The sequence below is a fragment of the Sus scrofa genome, chromosome 4, assembly GCF_054392235.1.
Source record: "Sus scrofa isolate SSC_HxYL_T2T_F1_AM1 chromosome 4, Sscrofa_HxYL_maternal_Yorkshire_Landrace_v2.0, whole genome shotgun sequence".
NCBI classification, from domain to species: domain Eukaryota; kingdom Metazoa; phylum Chordata; class Mammalia; order Artiodactyla; family Suidae; genus Sus; species Sus scrofa.
This window is the reverse complement of record NC_139386.1, coordinates 99,860,501-99,881,469: the sequence shown is the minus strand read 5'-3', so window position 1 is coordinate 99,881,469 and position 20,969 is coordinate 99,860,501. Positions and strand designations below refer to the sequence as shown.

At 44.8% G+C, this 20,969-nt stretch overlaps 1 protein-coding gene across 9 annotated transcripts in view; it reads left to right on the top strand.

Annotated features, from left to right (window-relative positions):
- Positions 1 to 20,969, top strand: part of TDRD10 (tudor domain containing 10) — a 59,468-nt gene that overhangs the window by 474 nt on the left and 38,025 nt on the right. For 4 of the 9 annotated variants that reach the window (XM_085020571.1, XM_085020568.1, XM_085020573.1 and 1 more), the window contains exons 1-4: positions 65 to 117; positions 5,039 to 5,067; positions 5,412 to 5,491; positions 6,621 to 6,679. In XM_085020571.1, coding sequence (XP_084876697.1) covers positions 5,066 to 5,067; positions 5,412 to 5,491; positions 6,621 to 6,679 — 141 coding nt within the window. In that variant the 5' untranslated portion in view covers positions 65 to 117; positions 5,039 to 5,065. 9 annotated transcript variants of the gene reach the window in all.

Below are 20,969 nucleotides of genomic sequence, written 5' to 3'. Positions count from 1 at the left end.
CGTAGGAGCGGCCCCGCCCCGCGCCCCGCGAGTCTCGGAGGGGCGGAGCGCTTAGGGAGAAGGCGCGAAGGCTCGGCGTTGCGGCTGCGGGCTGGACGCGCGTCTGGCGGGCGAAAGGTAAGGCTGTTGGTTCTCGGCGCAGCGTGGCGGGGTGGGGGGCACCCGAGCGTCGGGAGGCGTTTGTGTAAACTGCACTCCTCGTTTCCACTGCGGGGTGGTGGGGCGCGCGCTGTTAACGTCTGGGGCTTGTCGCGTACTCTCCCCAGGTGCGTCTGCAGAATTATTTTAGTGGGGACGGTGGTTGGAAGCGGCTAGCAGAGACTGAATCTGCAGATGGCGAGCATTTTGTGCAAAACTGGGGGGCACTTTAGGTTTAAAGATTCCTCTGCCATCTTCCTCCCCTTCGAAGCAATTTCAGAACTTTTTGGTTTAAGAAACTAAACGTGCTGTTGAGGCTAACGCCGCCATACGTTTAAAATCCAATCCAATACATGGGGAGTGAGTGACCCTAGCTGCTCATTGGCTTCATTTGTGTGAGCATTGGTTCTTGAGGCAGAATAAAAAAAGAAAAGCTTGCTCACACTAGCCATTCTTGAAAATGTGTCTTGACTTTAAAAAACCCCCACAGCTTTATTGAGATAAAATTGGCATACTATAAACTTCACCTGTTTTAGGCGTGGTATTTAGTATATTTACAGTGCAACCCTCACCACAATCTAGTTTTAGAACATTTCCATATTTAAAACATTTGAGGAGCCAAAAAGAAACCTTGTTAGCCATCAGGCCTCATTCCCCTGCCTTCCCCTTCCCTTGGCAGCCACTAATCTACTGTCTCTCTACAGATTTGTCTATTCTGAGCTTTTCTTGTACACGGAAGCCTACAATATGTGGCCCTTTGTGTCAGGCTTCTTTCCTATAGCATCATGTTTTTGAGAGTCATCCTCATTGTAACATTTAGTTCTTTTATATTGCTAAATAATACTCTCTTCTGTGAGTATGAAACATTTTGCCTATCCAGTCATCTATCAATTGATGGTCATTTGAGTTGGTTGTTTTTTTTTTTTTTTTTTTGTATATTATGAACAATGTTGCTGTGAACATCTGTGAACAAGTCTTTGTGTGGACATGGGTTTTAATTTATCTTAATTTATCAGGGGTGGAATTGCTGGCTCTTGTGAAATTCTCTGTTTAACTTTTTTGAGAAGTTGCCAGACTGTGTGCCCAACTGAACCACTTTACATTCCCACTGGCAATATAAGAGTACCTGTTTCTCCACATCCTCAACACTTAATGTCTTTTAAATTACAGCCCTCCTGGTGGATGTGACAGTATCTTTATGACTTTGATTTGCATTTCCTTAATGGTTAAAGATGTTGAGCATCTTTTCATGTGCTTATTGGACATTTATTTATCTTTGGAGAAATGTCTATCAGATGGTTTATCCACTTTTTAATTGCTTTACTTGTCTTCTTACTGAGTTGTAAGAGTTCTTAATATATTATTTGTATTTTAAAAAATACAAACAAGTAAAAAATAAAATAACAAATACAAACAAGGGAGTTCCTGTTGTGGCTCAGCGGGTTAAAGATCCAATGTCTGTGAGGATGAGGGTTTGATCCCTGGCCTCCTTCAGCGGACTAAAGATCTGGGGTTTCTGTAAGCTGCAAGTCGGTTGCAGATATGGCTCAGATCCTGCGTTGCCAGTGGCTGTAGTGTAGACCTCAGCTGCAGCTCTGATTTGACCCCGGGCCCAGGAACTTCCATATGCTGCAGGTGCGGCCATGGAAAGGGAAAAAATAAAAGAACCCACCGATAAAATACTTTTCGAGACCAAACAATGGAGTGGAAGCTCAAGACTTTGGCGTCATCATACAGTCTGGATTTAAACAACAACAATAACAACAACAACAGGGTTTTCCATTTATGAGCATAAATTAAGTGGTCTTAGACTCTAGACTTCATCTGTACCGTGGGGTAATAATGCCAAGTTCTGAGAGTTTCCATAAGGATTAAATGAGATAATGTGCATAAGCTGTTGAGTTAGCAGAGCACCTGGCAGGCCCTTACTGGCATCTTTGATTTATTCTGGGCCCTTCCTTGGGAGGTGTTGGTGCCTGCTCGGCTCTTAAAGCCCATATGCTTTTCCAGGTATTACCAGGAAATTGGGAATAACACCCACAGACTGATTCTGTCCATGAAATGGTTTTTATTCATAAATTCCTGAGTCTTTTAATTATCTTCACCACTTTTAGTTCTGTTGAAGTTTAATTGCAGCTAAAGCTTCTACAGCTGGGAACAATTTCGAGGCGTTAACGACTCTTTTAAAATTTAATGTTTTGATTTGTTTTGTCTAAAGTAAAACAACAGCAACAAATAAAACCCTTTGACTTTGAGGAGTTCCCTGGTGGTTCCTCAGGTTAAGGATCTGAATCCCATGTTGTCATTGCAATGGCTTGGGCTACTGCTGTGGCTCGGGTTAGTTTCCTGGCTGGCAAAAAATAAATAAAATGACTCTGACAGCCTTCTTTTCCTGCAGGAAAAGAACCAAGGCTTTGGAGTCATAGACCTGAATTACCTCAGTATCTTTTTTTTTTTTTTTTTTTTTTTTTTTTGTCTTTTTGCCTTTTCTAGGGCTGCTCCCGCAGCATATGGAGGTTCCCAGGCTAGGGGTCTAATCGGAGCCATAGCCACCGGCCTACACCAGAGCCACAGCAACTCAGGATCCACGCCGTGTCTGCAGCCTACACCACAGCTCACAGCAACGCTGAATCCTTAACCCACTGAGCAAGGCCAGGGATCGCGAACCCGAAACCTTATGGTTCTCAGTCGGATTCGTTAACCCCTGCGCCACGACGGGAACTCCTATCTCAGTATCTATTATAACCTTAATGAGATCATCAAATGCCCTTGAACTTTGATTTTCCCATCTGTGAAATGGAGCAGTAACACTCCACAGGGTCATAGAAAAGTGCCAGTGAAATCTATACGGATAAACACAGTGGTTGCCACTTACTGCCTTCTTAATTGGCGGCAAGTGCTTTAAGTGCTGTATCTCACATCACCCTCGTGATCTATGGCACAGGAGTTTTGATTCCCATTTAACAGGGAAAACGTGCCCAACGTCTCTGACGCACTCAGGATTGCACCCAACTCTAGAAGGCCCCGTTCCGTCCACAGCCACTGTGAAGAGGCAGCCATGGTTTTAAAGTTGCTCAGGGAAAGGACAAAAGCAAACAAACTGGGAGTTCCCTTTGTGGCTCAGTGGTTAACAAATCCGACTAGGAACCATGAGGTTGCGGGTTCAATCCCTGCCCTTGCTCAGTGGGTTAACGATCCGGTGTTGCCGTGAGCTGTGGTGTAGGTTGCAGACGTGGCTCGGATCCCGCGTTGCTGTGGCTCTGGCGTAGGCCGGTGGCTACAGCTCTGATTCGACCCCTAGCCTGGGAACCTCCATATGCCGCGGGAGCCACCCTAGAAAAGGCAAAAAGACAAAAAAAAAAAAATGTTGCTCAGGGTACCCCTATTGGTTTTCAGTTTGGTGCCGTAACAAATTACTACTTGTTCAGAGGCTTAAACAGCACACTATAATTCTGTAGGTCACAAGCCAGACACATATCTCGCTGGGCTAAAATCAAGGTGTCATGGGTCTGTGTTCCTCAGGAGGCTCTGGGGGAGAATCTGTTTTCTTGCATTTTCTAGCCTCTGGAGGCTGCCTGATGCAAGTGGTTGGGTTCTCAAATTGCATCGCTTTTTTTTTTTTTTTTTTTTTTTCAGGGCCGCACCCACAGCACATGGAGGTTCCCAGGCTAGGGGTCTAAGCAGAGCTACAGCTGCCAGCCTCCACCACAGCCACAGCAATGAGGGACCTGAGCCTGGTCTGAGACCTACGCCACAGCTCACTGCAATGCCGGATCCTTAACCCACTGAGCCGGGGAGTGAACCCGCAACCTCATGGTTCCTAGTCGGATTCGTTTCCCCTGCACCACAACGGGAACTCCATGCATTGCTTTATTTAATCTTTCTTCTTTAGTCACATCTCTGTCTCTCTGCCTCCCTCTTCCACTTTTAAGGACTCTCCTGATTACCTTAGGCCCATATGGATCGTCTATTTTAAGGTCGGCTGATTAGCAACCTTAATTTCCCTTTGCCATATAACCAAATATATTCATAGGTGTGATTTTGTGATTTATGATAAATAGACATTTCATCTTCATCTGATTTCTAGCACAGAGCTCCTAAAACCCTTGGAATTTTCTAAGTGATGAGAGAAGTAAAGGTCTCTTTTGTTATGTGAATAAGGTAACCTTTGGAAAGCCCCAGGTAACCTAAGGATGGGGGCTGGGTGATTAAAGGGTTGAATTTGCAGCGAGATTTCCCCCCCACCCACCTCTGAGGGGAGAAGAAGGACTGGAGGTTGAATCTGTCACCAGTGGTCAGTGATTTAATCAATCATGCCTTTGCAGAAAAGCCTCCAGAAAACCCCAAGTGCGAATTCTGAGAGCTTCTGGGTGCGTGAACACACTAAAGATTTGGGGACAGTGGTGCACCTGGAGCACGTGGAAGCTTTGAGCCTTCTTCCATCTGGCTGCTCCCCGGTTAGATCCTTTTAAAATAAGTGGCAAAATCTAGTAAGGAAAATCTTTCTTTGAGATGCGAGCCACCCCACCATAGTTGTTGGAACCCAAGGTGGTGGTCGTGGGAACCTCTAGTCTATAGCCTGGAGGTGACAGCCTTGGCGGGCTGCTGGAGCTGAAGCAGGTGGGGGCAGTCCAATGGAACTGAACCCTTAACCTCTGGAATCTCAGAAGTTCAGAATTGAGTTGAGTTGTGGGGTACCCAGCTAGTGTCCAAAGCATTGCTTGGTAGTGGAAAAACTGTTCCTCTTCATTGAAATTGGTGACTAGAACCCTTGTTAGGTTCTGGGGGTCAAGATATGGACCACTTTGGGGGCATTATTCTGCCTGCCACAGTACCTATTCAGTAATATGATGGTAAATGAGCCTGGCATTCCACTAACTGTGGCTGGTTGGCTTTGCAGGAGATCCTGTTGGAAAGAAACTGCAGCATGTAAGTTGCTTCCTTTTGCTGATAAACAAGCCTCCTTTCACCCACAGGCATCTCTTCCTCCTGCCTCACCATGCCCAGAATTTGAGTCTACATTCCGCGCCCTCCGAAAAAACAGAGTCAACCCCAGCATTTCTTGCCTAACCCTAAGTGTCCTTTAACAACGAGCACTTAAAATGGTCCACTGAAGGGCTTCCTGGCTTGGAACCCAAGTCTGGAAGGAGGAGGGGAACCCTCTGTCAGGAAGGGGGTGTGGAGGCTTGTGCAGGGCTCTGCTTCTTGTGCCCAAACTCCTTTTGTTGGAGTTTGGCCTTGGGAGCTACAGTGCTAAGACCTGTTTTTGGCAGGTCCTGGAACAGCAGTCACTTCCGACCCTCTGCTCAACTATTTGAGAAGAATGGAGTGATGGAGGAGCAGAAATCACCAAGTGAGTTAGCCTGGGGTGGGGTGGGGGCCCGGGGGGTTCGTCGGTGCTGGGAACCCTCAGTCCATAACCTGGATCCCAGGTAATCTACTTAGGTTCCATTTAAGCATGAAACATGGGATCCATATAATTCTGCCCTTGCTCCAGGCAGCCATCACGCTTCCTGTCACATGGCGGATGCGTCCCCCTGCCAGGCACAGGGCAGACCCTCAGTCAGTGTCACATTGGCGGTTGCTAAGCCCATACTTCTCTTTAATCTCTTCCTCCCTGCGTTTCACCCTACACCAGCTCCAAAGTGATCTCTAGCTGTGTGGATGTCACCTCTCTACTGAAACACTTCCACTACTTGTCACCTCCCAGTGGGCTCTGCTGAGACTGCAGGGGGGCATGGTCAGCGATTTCAGCATTCGGCCTGGCCTGTCTTGCCTCCCCTCTGACCACTCACCCGCAGGCAGCATGCAGTCTAGCTATCCCCCAACTCCACGCAGACTCCCCAGCGGGCCAGGCCTTTTCGCAGCTCTGTGCCTCTGCGTGTGCGGTGCCCTCTGCCTGGATTCCCCTTCTTCCCCCCCTTGGCTGAATGTTAGCTCTGAAATTCTGCCCGCTTTGGCCCTGGAAAACCCCCGAAAGTGCTGGATTCCTGGTGTACTGATGACTCGCTGTCCTCCCAGCCACTCGAAGGCAGTGACATCCACGGCCAGCCCTTAACAAGGACCACGTGTTAACCCACGAGACTGCTGACCAACTGAGTGCCCTGTGACCTTTCGTTCACAGAGCAGGAATGTTTGTAGGGCAGTGTGTGTGGATGTTTTAATATTAGGAAAACTTGTTACTTAGCACATGTTCTAATTCCTCTGTATTCTCTAACCCCACACCTGCTTTTTCTTTCTGGTCTTTTTTTGGGGACTTTTTAGGCACCTGCGGCATATGGAGGTTCCCATGCTAGGGGTCGAATCGGAATTGCAGCTGCCGGCCTGCACCACAGCCACGCCATATCCTAGCTGCATCTGCGACCCACAGCTCACGGCAACACCGAATCTTTAACCCACTGATACTAGTCAGATTCGTTTCTGCTGAGCCATGCTGGCAATGCCTCACACCTGCTTTTTCTAAATGCTCTTTTTCTTCTTAGGATCCAGGAAGAGAGAGACGGAGGTGTATGTCGGCAATCTCCCGCTGGACATCTCTGAGGTAGGCTGCCGTCTTGGTGAACGCTTGCTGTGTGAATTCTGTGCTGGTACCAGTTTTAAAAGATCTCTTACAGCTGCGAATGTGTAAGCGGTCACTAGTTGGTGACGAGGCTGACCACCTCATCACAGTTTGCCTTGGATTTTCGCAGTTGAAGGGCTGAAAGTCCTGCATCCAACCTTCCGTGTAAAGACGGATGGGTGTCGCCCTGTTTATGGATCTGGATGGAGGGGCCGCAGTGAGGCAGCTTCCCTTCCGGAAGGGGGCTTTGTGACAGTTCCATGGCCGATCTTTTGGTTCTAGGGAGCAGTGGGGGCTCAGCTGAAAAGCCACACTCATTTCACTTTGCGATGAACCAGTTCCATCAGCTGGCTGTGTATTTGGAGAGTAGAATGTAAACAACCGCATTTTTGACCCCAGAAATCATTCCTCTTTGGGGAGGCCTAATCACTAAATTGGAAGTGATTATGGAACTCCATAGGTGCTGAAAATCCCTCATAGTGCATTTAAAATATAGATGAAAAGAGAACAAAATGTAAGTCTAATGATTTGAAGTATCCCCTGGCTTTTTTTTTTTTTTTTGAGCATTTTAAATTTTGTGCATTATGCAAAATAATGTATCTGAGGCGCTCTCAGCCCGTTCAAGGTAAATAAGTTAGTCCTTGCCCCCAAGCTCAGTCTTAGATGAGGATGAGAGAAACTAACTTGTGGAACCCCCAGTGCATGTCAGACATTTTTCCGAAATGTTCTGGTCTCGTGCCCCCCTTGCCATCCTGCTAAACTCAATCTTCTCTGCCCAAGTTGTGCCTTACTTCTTTTACGCCACTTAACTATATTTTAATTAACAGGTATGCCCCAGGAAATAGGCTAAATGCTTTGGTAGTGTGGTTTTATTTATTTCTTATAGTAACTCTGGGTGGGGGGTAGTGTCTTCATCTTGGAGATGAGGCTGCCAAGGCTCGAAGAGGTACCCCTTAGCCAGCTATACAGACCTAGTGACTGGCCAGCCAAGAGTTGAATCCATATCCAGTTGCCGACCAGACCACATAATTGATGAGACATGTGAGTAATTCACTATAAAAAAAAAGAGGGACCTCTTATGTTTTCATCTGAAAAAGAGAGAAGAAAATTATATTGGCGCACCCAGAGGGAAGTACTTCATTTTGACTCAATGCGTTAACTCACATGGAGTCAAATGAGTGGGTTGGAGGATTCTTGGCATGGGATGGAAAAGATTCTCCTTCCCCTCTTTGTCAGGCTGGTCCAACCCTATACTTGACAGTGCAGTGGGGGCAAGAGCCCTGCAGGCAGGTCTGCAGTGGTCTGGGGGAGGTGAGGCACTGACTGGCTCGGCCACCTATCCCCACAGACCCTGTTTCACAGCCCAGCACCTGGTGCTTGCTTGACCGAGCTTTCCCGTGGCATGGTAGGGGGGCCTTTGATCCTTGTCCTCTTCACAGAAAAACAGCAGCCTCTCCAGCTTACAAACTGAGACTACCCTCATTAGGAAAGACTTGAACTAAAGAAGTCAGATTTTGGAGTTCCCATCGTGGCTCAGTGGAAACAGATCTGACTAGGAACCATGAGGTTGCAGGTTCAATCCCTGGCCTCGCTCAGTGGGTTAAGGATCCGGCATTGCCGTGAGCTGTGGTGTAGGTCAAAGTCGCGGCTCGGATCCCATGTTGCTGTGGCTGTGGTGTAGGCTGGTGGCTGTAGCTCTGACTAGACCCCTGACCTGGGAACCTCCATATGCTGCCAGTGCAGCCCTAAAATGCAAAAAAAAAAAAAAAAAAGAAAAAAAGAAAAGGTCAGATTTTAATAAGAAATTTCTGGTTATAACATTAATGCCTTGTTAGGAACTGTGAAGTTAGTGTCTAAGACTTTACCCTACTTGCCAACCAACAACTTGCTAATTTAGCCTGCAGCGGTTTCATTGCTGTTGGTAAAAGATGAACGTCTTGGATCAGCCATGAAAGATGATTTATTATCCATAGCCATCACAGTAACAGTATTTTTTATTAACATTTTGTACTGAGCTATAAATTATGTACCATAAAATTCACTATTTTAAAGCATGAAGTTCAGTCATTTTTTGTATATTCACAAGGTTGTGTAGCCATCACCACTAATTCCAGAACATTTTCATCATCCCCAAATAAATCTCATACGCATTAGCAGTTCCTCCTCTTCCCTTCCACCAGCCCCTGGCAACCACTAATCTACTTTCTGTCTGTGTGGATTTGCCCATTCTAGATATCTCAAATGAATGAAATCATACAACACGTGACGTTTTGTGTTTTCTTTCACTTAGTGTAATGTTGTCTGGGTTCATACATGTTATAGTACTTGTCAGTATTTCCTTCCTTTTTATGGCTAAAATATCTGTGGATATGCCACAGTTCATTCATCATGGGGCATTTGGGTTGTTTGCACTTTTTGGCTACTATGAATATTGCTGCTCTGAGCATTGGTATACAGGTTTTGGCGTAAACATGTTTCAGTTGTCTTGGGTATATACCTAGGAATGAAAGTATGGGGTCACATGGTAACTCTCTGCCAAACTGTTTTTCAAAATAGCTGTGCTGTTTTATATCCACAACAGCAATGTATGAGGATTCCAATTTCTCCACTTCCTCGTGCAAACTTGTTATTGTCTTTTTGATTATAGCCATCCAGTGGATGTGAAGTGATACCTCATTGTGGTTTTATTTGCATTTTCTCAATAATTAATCAGCATCTTTTCATGTGCTTTTGATATCTTCTTTGGAGGAATGGCTGTTCAAGTCCTTTGCCCATTTTAAAATTGGTTTGTCTTTTTGAGTTGTAAGAGTTCTTTATATATTATATGGATCCAGTTCTATCAGATATATGATTTCGCAGATATTTTTCTCCCATCAGTTGGATTATTTTCTCTATCGTATCCTTTAATATACAAACATTTACTTTTGATGAATTCCAATTTTCTATTTTTTCTTTGGTTGGTTGTGCTTTAGGTGCCATATCTAAGACTCTATTGCATATTCCAAGATCACAAAGATTTATACTTGAGCATTCTCCTAAGATCTTTCTAGTTTTAGCTCTTATTATATTTAGGTCTGTGTTTTTTTTTTTTTTTTTGTCTTTTTGCTATTTCTTAGGCCGCTCCTACGGCATATGGAGATTCCCAGGCCAGGGGTCCAATCGGAGCTGTAGCCACTGGCCTACACCAGGGCCACAGCAACACTGGATCCGAGCCGTGTCTGCAACCTACACCACAGCTCACGGCAACGCCGGATCTTAACCCACTGAGCAAGGGCAGGGACCGAACCCGCAACCTCACGGTTCCTAGTCGGATTCGTTAACCACTGCGCCACGACGGGAACTCCGGTCTGTGGTCTTTTTTGAATTTGTTCTTTTGTATGGTGTGAGGTAGGGGTCAGTTTCTTTTGCATGTGGCCATTCAGTTGTCCTAGTGTCATTTGTTAAAAGGATTATTTTTTCCCCCATTGAATTATTTTGGTCCCCTTGTTGAAAATCAGTTGACCATAAATGTAGCAGTTTATTTCTGGGTCTCATTCTTTCCATTGATCTATATGTGTATCCTTACGCTTACTGCATTCGCTTACTATAGCTTCGTAGGGAGTTTTGAAATTGATCACACACTTACTCTTAAACCCATTAGTTTGCTTTCTATCCTAGGCAGTTTCCTGAAACTGGTGTTGCTGAGTATATGAGTACCTTTCTTGATGCCAAATGGATTTAAAACCTTCAAATGCCTCTTTCCATAATTAAGATAGACTGGATAAAACCTGAAAACCCTCTCACAAGAAAATATTTGGAAATAGAGGCTAAAATATACATTTTTTGGCCACACCTGTGGCATGTGGGAGTTTCTAGGCCAGAGATTGAACCCGCACCATAGCAGCGACCCAAGCTGTTGCAGTGAAAATGCTGAACCTTAACCCACTGAGCCACAAGGAAGCTCCTAAAATATACCTTTAAATACATAGCCAAGGCCTAAGAAAATAAGGAAAGTTAAGAGGGCCCCAGGTAAGCAGTAAGTAAAAACCAGAATAGTCTGGCTGATGCTTTGGGGTCTTTGCCTGCCTCAAAATCCAAAGAGTGGATTGGATTATAACAGGAGATGACCCCTTGGGCTTAGGTGAGGAGGGCAGTGGCAATCGACATTACTGCAAAAGCAGGGTCCTTGAAGGGCTGGAAAATGTCAACTACAGAACCTTTGCTCCTCGGCCCAGAGCAGTGATAAGGAGGTTAATCTCTTCACCTGGGTCTGTGGCTGGTAGGACTAAGAACATAGAAGAGCAGGCCTGGTTTCATGTGAATTGGGGTTTAAATTCATTTACCTGCATAGTCTGGGAACCTTCAAGCTAAAATCTAACCTTTAATAAAGTTAGAAACCTAATTCATGAAAAAACATTAATACCGGAGTTCCCGTCGTGGTGCAGTGGTTAACGAATCTGACTAGGAACCATGAGGTTGCGGGTTCGGTCCCTGCCCTTGCTCAGTGGGTTAAGGATCCGGCGTTGCCGTGAGCTGTGGTGTAGGTCGCAGACGCGGCTCGGATCCCGCGTTGCTGTGGCTGTGGCGTAGGCCGGTGGCTACAGCTCCGATTCAACCCCTAGCCTGGGAACCTCCATATGCCGCGGGAGCGGCCCAAGAAATAGCAACAACAACAACAACAACAAAAAAAGACAAAAGACAAAAAAAAAAAAAAACAAACAACATTAATACCATGAGTGGAAGGAACCTTCCAAAATCTGATAAAGAGTATCTACAAAAAAATAAATATACAGAAAACATTATCATTTTGGAAAAAGAAATTTGTTTGTTTTTGCTTTTTAGGGCCAAATGTGGCACATGGAAGTTTCCCAGGCTAGGGTCAAATCCGAGCTACAGCTGCTGGCCTATTCCACAGCCACAGCAATGCCAGATCCGAATTGCATTTGTGACCTACACCACAGCTCATGGCAATGCTGGATCCTTAACCCACTAAGTGAGGCCAGGGATTAAACCTGTATCCTCATGGATGTTAATTGGGTTCATTACTGCTGAGCCACAGTAGGAACTCCCAAAGAAATATTTTAAAATCAAGAACAAATACCTCTATCACTTCTTCTAACATTTTATGGGGTTTCTTAGCCAGAGTAAGTGAGAAAATAAAAAAAAAAATATGTAAGTTATAAGAATTGGAAAGGAAAAAACAAAACTGTCATTATTTGCAAATAAAGCTTAAAAGACTTGGGTGTGTTGTTAGAATCATTAAGAATTTAGCAGGGTGGTTGAATATAAGATAAATATACAAAAGTCAATTGTGTTTCTATATAAGTGGAACAAAAACACAAAGAGCTAGAAATTAATAAAAGTTGTTAAGACATATTTAGAAAATTATGAGCATTTACCAAAAGACATTAAGACTTAAAGAGATGGATAGGAAACATCCGTTTTATATCCTTACATTGATACATAGATTTAATGTGGTTGTGACAAAAATACTCAAAGAATTTGACAAGCTGATTGCAAAATTTATGTGCAACAGAGCAGTCCCGTGCATCACTGCACCTTTCCGAAGACGAATAAGGGGGACAGAGAGGAGAGCACATTTTCCATTGTGGTAACGGTGACCTTGATGTGGGTGCCTTGCTGATAGCTGACGTACAGAACAGCGTAGAAAGTCTGGAAATAGACCCTCACATCTATGAAGGCTTGGTGTGTGGAACCACCAAGTGGCATTGCAGATTGGTTGGGAAAGAAGGGACTACTCCGTCAGCTGGTCCTGAGACATTGTTTTGCTCTTGCTGTTTCTGTCAACATTGCACTGGTGGGCTTGGTCAGTGAAGTTAAGGCAAGGAAAAAGGAAGACACAAGAATTAGAAAGTGTCATTGGGGCAGGTGATGTGATTTCAGTGCTAGAAAATCACGACCAGTTATCTGTGTGCCCAGCTTGTACCTTGCCTGTGACCTCTGAACTCGTATATTCAGTTGCCTGTACCTTATCTCTACTTGGGCAGCTAACAGGCCTTTCAACCTGCTCCTCCCACGGTCTTCCCCAACTCAGTAAGTGGCCCCAAAGCTGAGAAATAGTCTCATTTCGCACCTCACATGTTTTTCACACTTCACATTCAATCTGTCAGCAGGTATAAAAATAGACCTAGACTCAAACTATCCTTTGTATCCAAAAGGAGGTGGAGAATGGAATATCTCTTTAAATTTGCCAACATAAACAGTGGAAGGTTGAAAAGGGACTAAAGATGGTGACCTCCAGGGGAGGGAGAGAAAAGAGGTGGGAGGGAGATGGAGGCACAACTTCTGAATTTACCTTGTGTTATTATTTGGACTTGAAAATATATAAATATTTTCATAATGAAGGAAATCAAATTTATGTATTAAAACACCCCCTAAAACCTGAAAACAAATTAGGGACATAACTAGTTTGGTGTCTGAGAAAAGAATTATTCAAATTGACCTCAGAATATGGTATTTTGACTGTATATCCTCAGTAGGTTCAAAAGAACTCCAAAGAAATCTTAAGCTTTACTCAATTTTGTTGTCTGTAATAATCCTGGTATTGTTACTTGAACCTGTTATGTATTTACAGTAACAGCAGGTAGAGTTCCCAGTTGTGGCTCAGTGGTTAACAGACCCGACTAACATTCATGGGACGTGGGTTTGATCCCTGGCCTCTCTCAGTGGGTTAAGGATCTGGCGTTGCCCGTGAGCTGTGGTGTAGGTCACAGACATGGCTTGGATCCCATGTTGCTATGGCTCTGGGGTAGGCTGGCACCTGCAGTTCCGATTGGACCCCTAGCTTGGGAACCTTCATATGTTGCGGGCACAGCCCTAAAAGATAAAAAGACAAAAAATTTATATTAAAAAAGTAACAACAGGTAATTAATGTCGTTAGGAATAAAGATATTTTGCATAAGAGAAAAGATGTAAAAATAAAAGAAACTAAGTAAAAATTTCTATAGCTTTTATATATGAGTTGGAATCATGATAACTGATTATTTTCCCTTTCAAAGATACCTTCTGGGCGTTCTCATTGTGGCTCAGTATGTTACGAAGCTGACTAGTATCCATGAGGATGCAGGTTTGGTCCCTGGTCTCCCTCAATGAGTTAAGTTGCCATGAGCTGTGTAGTTTGCAGACTCGGATCAGATCTGGCGTCGCTGTGGCTGTGATGTACACTGGCAGCTGCAGCTCTGATTTGACCCCTTGCCTGGGACCTTCCATATGCTGCAGGTGCAGCCCTAAAAAGCAAAACAAACATTCCCTTTGTGGCTTAGTGGGTTAAGAATCCCACTGTAGGAGGTAAAGGTTCAATCCTGGCCTGGAGCAGTGGGTTAAAGGATCTGGTGTTGCCGCAGCTGCGGTAGAGGTTGCAGCTGTGGCTCGGATTCCATCCTTGGCTTGGGAACTTCATATGCCACGGGTGCAGCCACTTAAAAAAGATACCTTCTAACTCTGTTCATTGAAAGACCTTGGCCACTCTAACAACCCAGTGGCAATGAACCCCTAGCTCCTAGACTGTTCACTTTATTATTTATTTAGTCTTTTTAGAGCCACACCTGTGGCATATGGAGGTGCCCAGGCTAGGGGTCGAATCAGAACTGTAGCTGCCGGCCTACACCACAGCTACAGTAACCCACTGAATGAGACCAGGGATTGAACCTGCATCCTCATGGATACTGGTCAGATTCATTTCCACTGAACCACATGGAAATTCCTAGACTGTTCACTTTATTATTTATTTATTTATTTATTTTGTATGGTAAGCAAGTAACATCCCCTTAAATAGACTGTTCACTTTAAATACCATTCCTTACTGAAAGGAACTAGGCTTTTTTTTTTTTTTCTTCTTGCTGCATCCAAGGCATGTGGAAGTTCCTGGGCCAGGGATCAAACCTGCATCACAGCAGTGACCTGAGCCATTGCAATGTAAGGAAATAACCAACTCCTGGTCTGGAGCTGTTATGCCAGAAAGCTAGAAAGCTCTCAAAGCCCATTAGGTTTGATTGAAAGGATGGGAGAGGTTGCAATGGTTGTAATTAGAAGAGAGATACTTGCTTCTTGGAGCTGTGTACTGAAATGTTTGCAGATATAGTAAAGAGGTGTTTGAGATTTGTTTCAGGCCACCCTAGCGGCAGGGAGAGAGGTATAGATGAAACCAGGACGTCCATGAATTTTTGGGGGGGACTTGTGCTGCAGCATGAGGGAGCGAAAACCAGGCAGAGGTGCCCTTGCTTGCTCTCCCCCCACCTTTTTTTTTTTTTTTTTTTTTTGAGTTGAGAATCATTAAGGCTGCATGATAGGTATGTAGGGATTTGCTGTACTATTTCCTATATATGTTTGAAAGTTTCCAAATAAAAAGAGCACGTGAAAAGGAGGTCATGGGTCAAAGATGGGACAATTTGTGCTTCAAAAATACTAATGACTATCTTTGATTAAAACTTACAAATGATAGGGAGTTCCTGTTGTGGCTCGGCAGTGATGAACCCGACTAGTATCCACAAGGACGCCGGTTCAATCCCTGGCCTTGCTCAGTGGGTTAAGGGTCCGGCATTGCCGTGAGCTGTGGTGTAGGTCACAGATGTGGCTCAGATCCTGAGTTGCTGTGGTGTAGGCCCGCAGCTGCAGCTCCGATTCAACCCTTAGCCTGGGAACCTTCATATGCCATGGGTGCGGCTCTAAAAAAAAAAAACAAAAACAAAAGAAAAAACTTACCAATGATAAAAAGCAGTGATTTTTAGTGATATCTAAAGAAATAATAACTAAAAAAACCAAAATTCACTGGACAATTGAAGGTAGCAAGATAATAGTTTATTAACATAAAGCTTGGTAATGAAGGGGAAAGAATAAGTGTTTATCTTGCTTTTGCAACGCCAGTGCCATTTCAGGGCAACCCAAATGACCCTAGCGGATGAGAGGAAGTTCTTTACAGAGGAACTCTAGCTCATAAATGAAGAAGTCATAGAAAAGTAATCATTTTGCAAACCGTAATAAAATACCTGTTTCAGACAGTGGATGTCAGAGCATGGTAAGTTTATTAGGTAAAATATTGATGGGCAGTTTTTTTTTGTTTTTGTCTTTTTGCCTTTTCTAGGGCCGCACCCACGGCATATGGAGGCTCCCAGGCTAGGGGTTGAATCGCAGCTGTAGCTGCCAAGCCTACACCAGAGCCACAGCAACAGGGGATCTGAGCCGCGTCTGCAACCTACACCACAGCTCATGGCAATGCCAGATCCTTAACCCACTGAGCAAGGCCAGGGATTGAACCTTCAACCTCATGGTTCCTAATTGGATTCCTTAACCACTGAGCCACGACAGGAACTCCTTGATGGGCAGTTTTACGATGGAGGGATCAGGCTGTTACTATCTGAATTTGTTGATTAATTTAGCATTACTAAAAGGGAGACAAGCAGATATAAGCCTCCTTAGTGGTGCAATATTATTGAAGATCAGCACCATCTATAAAATATTCTAGCCAAAAGTTGTAAATAATAACCTGTATGTGAAAGCTCTGTGGCTAATTTCTAGTCTAAAGGAAATAGGGGGAGGGGGAGAGAAGATCAAGTTAAATGCTGCCAAAAAGAAGCAGTACTCTCGTCCACAGAGCAGATGACTATAACAAGTCAGCGTCAAGGAAAAATCGAAAGTAGGGGATCTTGGCCTGGTCACTGCTGTGGTGCATGGGTTTGATCCCTGGCCCCAGGAACTTCCACATGCTGTGGGTGTGGCCAAAAAAGAAAAATGTGGGGATCTGAAGATGTAGAAAAATTTAGAAAAGACTTAAGGGAAGTGACAGCCAAATATAATGAGTAGATCTTGCTCTCATCCTGATGGGGACAAAACAGCAAAAAAGGTGTTTTTGGGTTTTTTTTTGTCTTTTGTCTTTTTAGAGCCGCACCTGTGGCATATGGAGGTTCCCAGGCTAGGTGTCTAATCGGAGCTGTAGCTGCCGGCCTACACCAGAGCCACAGCCACCCCAGATCCAAGCCGTGTCTGCAACCTACACCACAGCTCACAGCAACGCTGGATCCTTAACCCACTGAGCAAGGCCAGAGATCGAACCTGCAAACTTGTGGTTCCTAGTCGGATTCATTTCCACTGCGCCATGACAGGAACTCTGCAAAAAGGTGTTTTTGAGACCACTGGAGTCATTTTCCCATTAGTCCATAAACTATTGGTAATTTTTGTAGTTTGTTAATGGTATTGTATCTACATAAGAAAACATCCTTTTTGGAGGTATAAAGTAATTAAGGGTGAAATGACATGATACCTGGAATTTGCTCTAAGACACTCTAGTAAATCAGAGGTGGAGAGGTAGGTGGAACAATTATGGCAGGATGTTGATAGTCGTTGAAACTCGGTGATGGGTTTGTGGGGGTTCCTATACTTTCTACTTCTATGTATGTTTGGAATCTTTTATCACAAAAAGTTAAATGTGCCCCGAATCTGAGCTCTTCCCATTCACGGCTCTCACCCTGATCCATGCCAGCATCGTCTCTCCTGGATCACTGCAGGATCACTCTTAGCTTGTGTCCCTCCGTCCTTGATCCCTTCAGTGTTGTCCTAACACTGCAGCTGGAGCAAGCCTATAAAAGAGCAGATCTTGGCATCCCTGTACTCGGAAGCCTCCAATGGCTTCCCTCTTATTTAGGAGAAGCCAGAGTCTCACGAGAGCTGGTCCCCTGTGGTCCTGTGCCTGTGTCTCCCGTGCCCTTTCCTTGCTCCGCTTCAGCCTTGCTGGCCTCCTTGCTTAGACCCCAGCCTGCCTTCGGGTCTTGCACTTGCTGTTCCCTCTGTTAAAGCGGCCCTTCTTCCAAGCGTTGGCCTCCTTTGCTCAGCTGTCACCTTCTCCAAGGGCCTGCCTGGCAGCCCCGCCCCCAGATTATAGCTCCTCCTCCTGTCCCTCTCTGACTTTGTCTCTTTAATCCTTTTTTTTCCCCTTAATGCCTCTCAGCATTGAACATACCATGCATGTTACTCATTCATTGTATTATCTCTCTTCCCCAAATAAGCTCAGCCCCAGGAAGGGAGAGGCTTTTGGGTCCTCTGTTGGCTTCACCTAAGGCATTTTGTAGCAGGAGGAGGCACTTGAAGTTGAATGAATGAGAGGAAGGGAGGACAGTGAACACAGACAACTTTTTCAAGGATTTTTGTAATAAAGGAGGGTAGGAGGTGGGGTGGGAGCAGGAGGGGGTTGTGAGGTCAAAGGTATTGTGTCTGTAAGTATTAAGATGGCAAATATTAGAGCTCATTTGTATGTTCATTTAGTGGGGAAGGGGGTTGCTGCAGGGGAGAGAGTAGATAATTCAACATCAAAGACCTTGAGAAGGTGTGGGGGGTCTAGAGCAGCGACAGGTAATCTGCACAGAGGGGTGCACCCAGGGGTGCAGGGAGGTGCACGGAGGTGACAGCAGCAGAATATGGGTGCCTCTCTCTTCTCAGTGAAATAAGAGTCAGGGTTATCAGCTGAGTAGAAGGAGGGTGTAGAAGGTTTGAGTGGAGAAGTAGCCTGCAGTCATTTTGTTTGGGAGACTGGGGATCTGACCATTAGGAATACGCAGTGGGGATGCCGTGAAGCCCTCTGCACAGGGAAAGATCACAGCCAGCGATGAACCAAGGCGTCTGTGCAGGGCGAATAGGAAGGCAAGGGCGAGGCGGGGTGGGATGAGGCTGAGCAGAACAGAAGCAGCAGAGTCGAGACACTCAGGAGTTTGCAGGATGGTGATCAGAGAGTGGCGCTGAGGAACTCCAGGTGTGAGCTGGAAAGGCGGTTAAAGAATGCAGCTTGAAATTGCCATTTGGCGGTCGGCACAGTCAGTGGTAATGAGAGGGTCCGGGGTGTGTCCTGGGAGGAAGGGAGCTCAGGCGATGGGAGGCACCTGTTGGTCCCTGTTTTTCATCTCTGTGTGTGTGGCTTTTATCATTTCATATATTTAAGAGACGTAACCGTGTTGGCACATGCATGCTTTGCCAATAGGCATTCAGATGCTTAGCTTGTACCATAGGAAATTGCTGGCATTCGGCCATTATTTTTATCTGCAAAAATGTCCGTTCACATGGCTCGAACTAAAAGTTTCCCAGTTTTGGAGTTCCCATTGTGGCTCACTGTGTTAAGAACCCAACATAGTATCTGTGAGGTTGTGGGTTCGATCCCTGGCCTCGCTCACTGGGTTAAGGATCTGACATTGCTGCAAGCTGTGGCATTCATTGCAGGTTTGGCTCTAATCTGGTGTGGCTGTGGTGTGGTCCGCAGCTGTAGCTCCGATTCGACCCCTAGCCCGGGAATTTCAATTTGTTGCAGGTGCTACGCTTAAAAAGAGAAAAAGTTTTCCAGTTTTTGCTACTTTAAACAGAGCTTCAGTGAACTGGCTTGTACCCGTGTCCATGTGCACACGCATGAGTGTCTCTAGGACCTGCACCTGGGGGTGAAGTCAGGGCCACTTAGCGCACACAGCAGCATCAGCAATGCTTGGTGTTGTCCAGCTGCTAAATTGCTGCCTTCTGATGGGTGTGGAATTATTTAACACATAGGTAATTGCAGTAACCTTCCATCTGCCCGGCACAAAGTCAGGGGCCCATAAATGCTGGTGCCATAATTACGAGTAGGCTATAATCAATGTTTTGGTGATGATTGATTGGAAGGAATCTATTGTTAAGTGAAATAGGTGAAGCAGAGGGTACAGTGCGACCCCATAATCTCTGCATAGATGTGCAGTGCTTGTGTTTTGGTGGCAGGATTATGGGTGATACTGATGTTTTGCTTATCTGTATTTTTTAAAGTTTTCTGTAATAAACAATTAATGCTTTTGTAATGAAAAATCCTAAGAAGTTATTTTCATTATTTGAAATGAGATGTAAAAGATTCCCTAAGGGGAATGAGGCAATTTCAATTTAAAGGACCAAGTGTCCTGTCAAATCTATAGTCAACCAAAATTTTTTTAAATAAACAAATGGAACTCTTACGGGGCAGAAAAAAAGTAGCGTAGGGTTGCCTTCAGATTTTCAGAGTTCCTAATGATAACGTTCAACAGGAACAGCATCTGCTGATGGGAGGACCTCACTGATAACAGTGATTGGCATCCCGTGGGTGAAAAGATGTCAGCAGATTTCTTTTGTATTTGGGGGGGGGGGGGTGCGTGTGTGTGAGAGAAAGGTGGTGGTGGTTCTTCTCTCATCTCACGCTCAAGCATGTTGTCTGAAAACGAGTGCTTCCTGAATCTGCTTGATGCCATGGAACAGTAGTTTTTGACCTGGGCTACATATTAAAATCATCTTTAATATATTTATGTATATTTGGTGTTTTTAGGGCTGCACCCTCAGTGTATGGAGGTTCCCAGTCTAGGGGTCAAATTAGAGCTGTAGCTGCCAGCCTAGGCCACAGCCACAGCCATGTGGGATCCAAGCCGCATGGCAATGTGGATCCTTAACCCTTTGCACGAGGCCAGGGATCAATCTGGCGTCCTCATGGATACTAGTCGGGTTTGTTAACCACTGAGCCACTATGGGAACTCCAAAAGTCATCTTAAAAATATTGATAAAAATATTGCTTTAGCCTCAACCTCCGATTCTGGTTTTGTTTATCAGGGGTGGGCCAGACATTGCATCGGTAGTTAAAAAAAAAAAGTCATTTTCCAGCTGAATCTCATATGCAGTCAGAACTGAGGACCATTGCTATAGAAGAAGAGTTGGCAAACTTTTTCCTATAAAGGATCAGATAATAAATATTTCATGCCTTGCAGGCAGTGTTCCTCTGTCGCACATACTCAGCTCTGTCACTGTAGCATGAAAGCAGCCATAGACGGTAAATAAATGAATGTGCGTGGCTGTGTTCCAGTAAAAGTTTACTTACAACAAGGATGGTGGTTTGGATTTGGCCCAGGGCCGTGGTTTCCTGACATCTGTCATCGAAGGTACAAAAGTATAAGAGTTGTCAAAATTTACCATAATTAAAATAGAAAAGAAAAAAAGCTGTGGTTTTGCATGATATCATGAAGAGAATGTAGGATTTGAAGTTAGAGGCCCCGGGTTCAAATCCTGACTCTAAATTCACTTTGTCCTCTGAGGGCTGTCACGTAACCGTTCAGGTCCTCACTTTATGCCTCTGAGAATGAAGCCAATGATAATGTACACTTCACAGGGTGGTTGAAAAGAGGAAATGAAATAAGGTTTGTGAGAGTGCTTTATAGACTGACAATGCTAAGCACATACTCCTTGTTCTCACACGTTGCCCGTTGCTCAGCATCTTGTAGATTCGTGTGTAATAAGCATTAAATATTTAAAAGTAAAA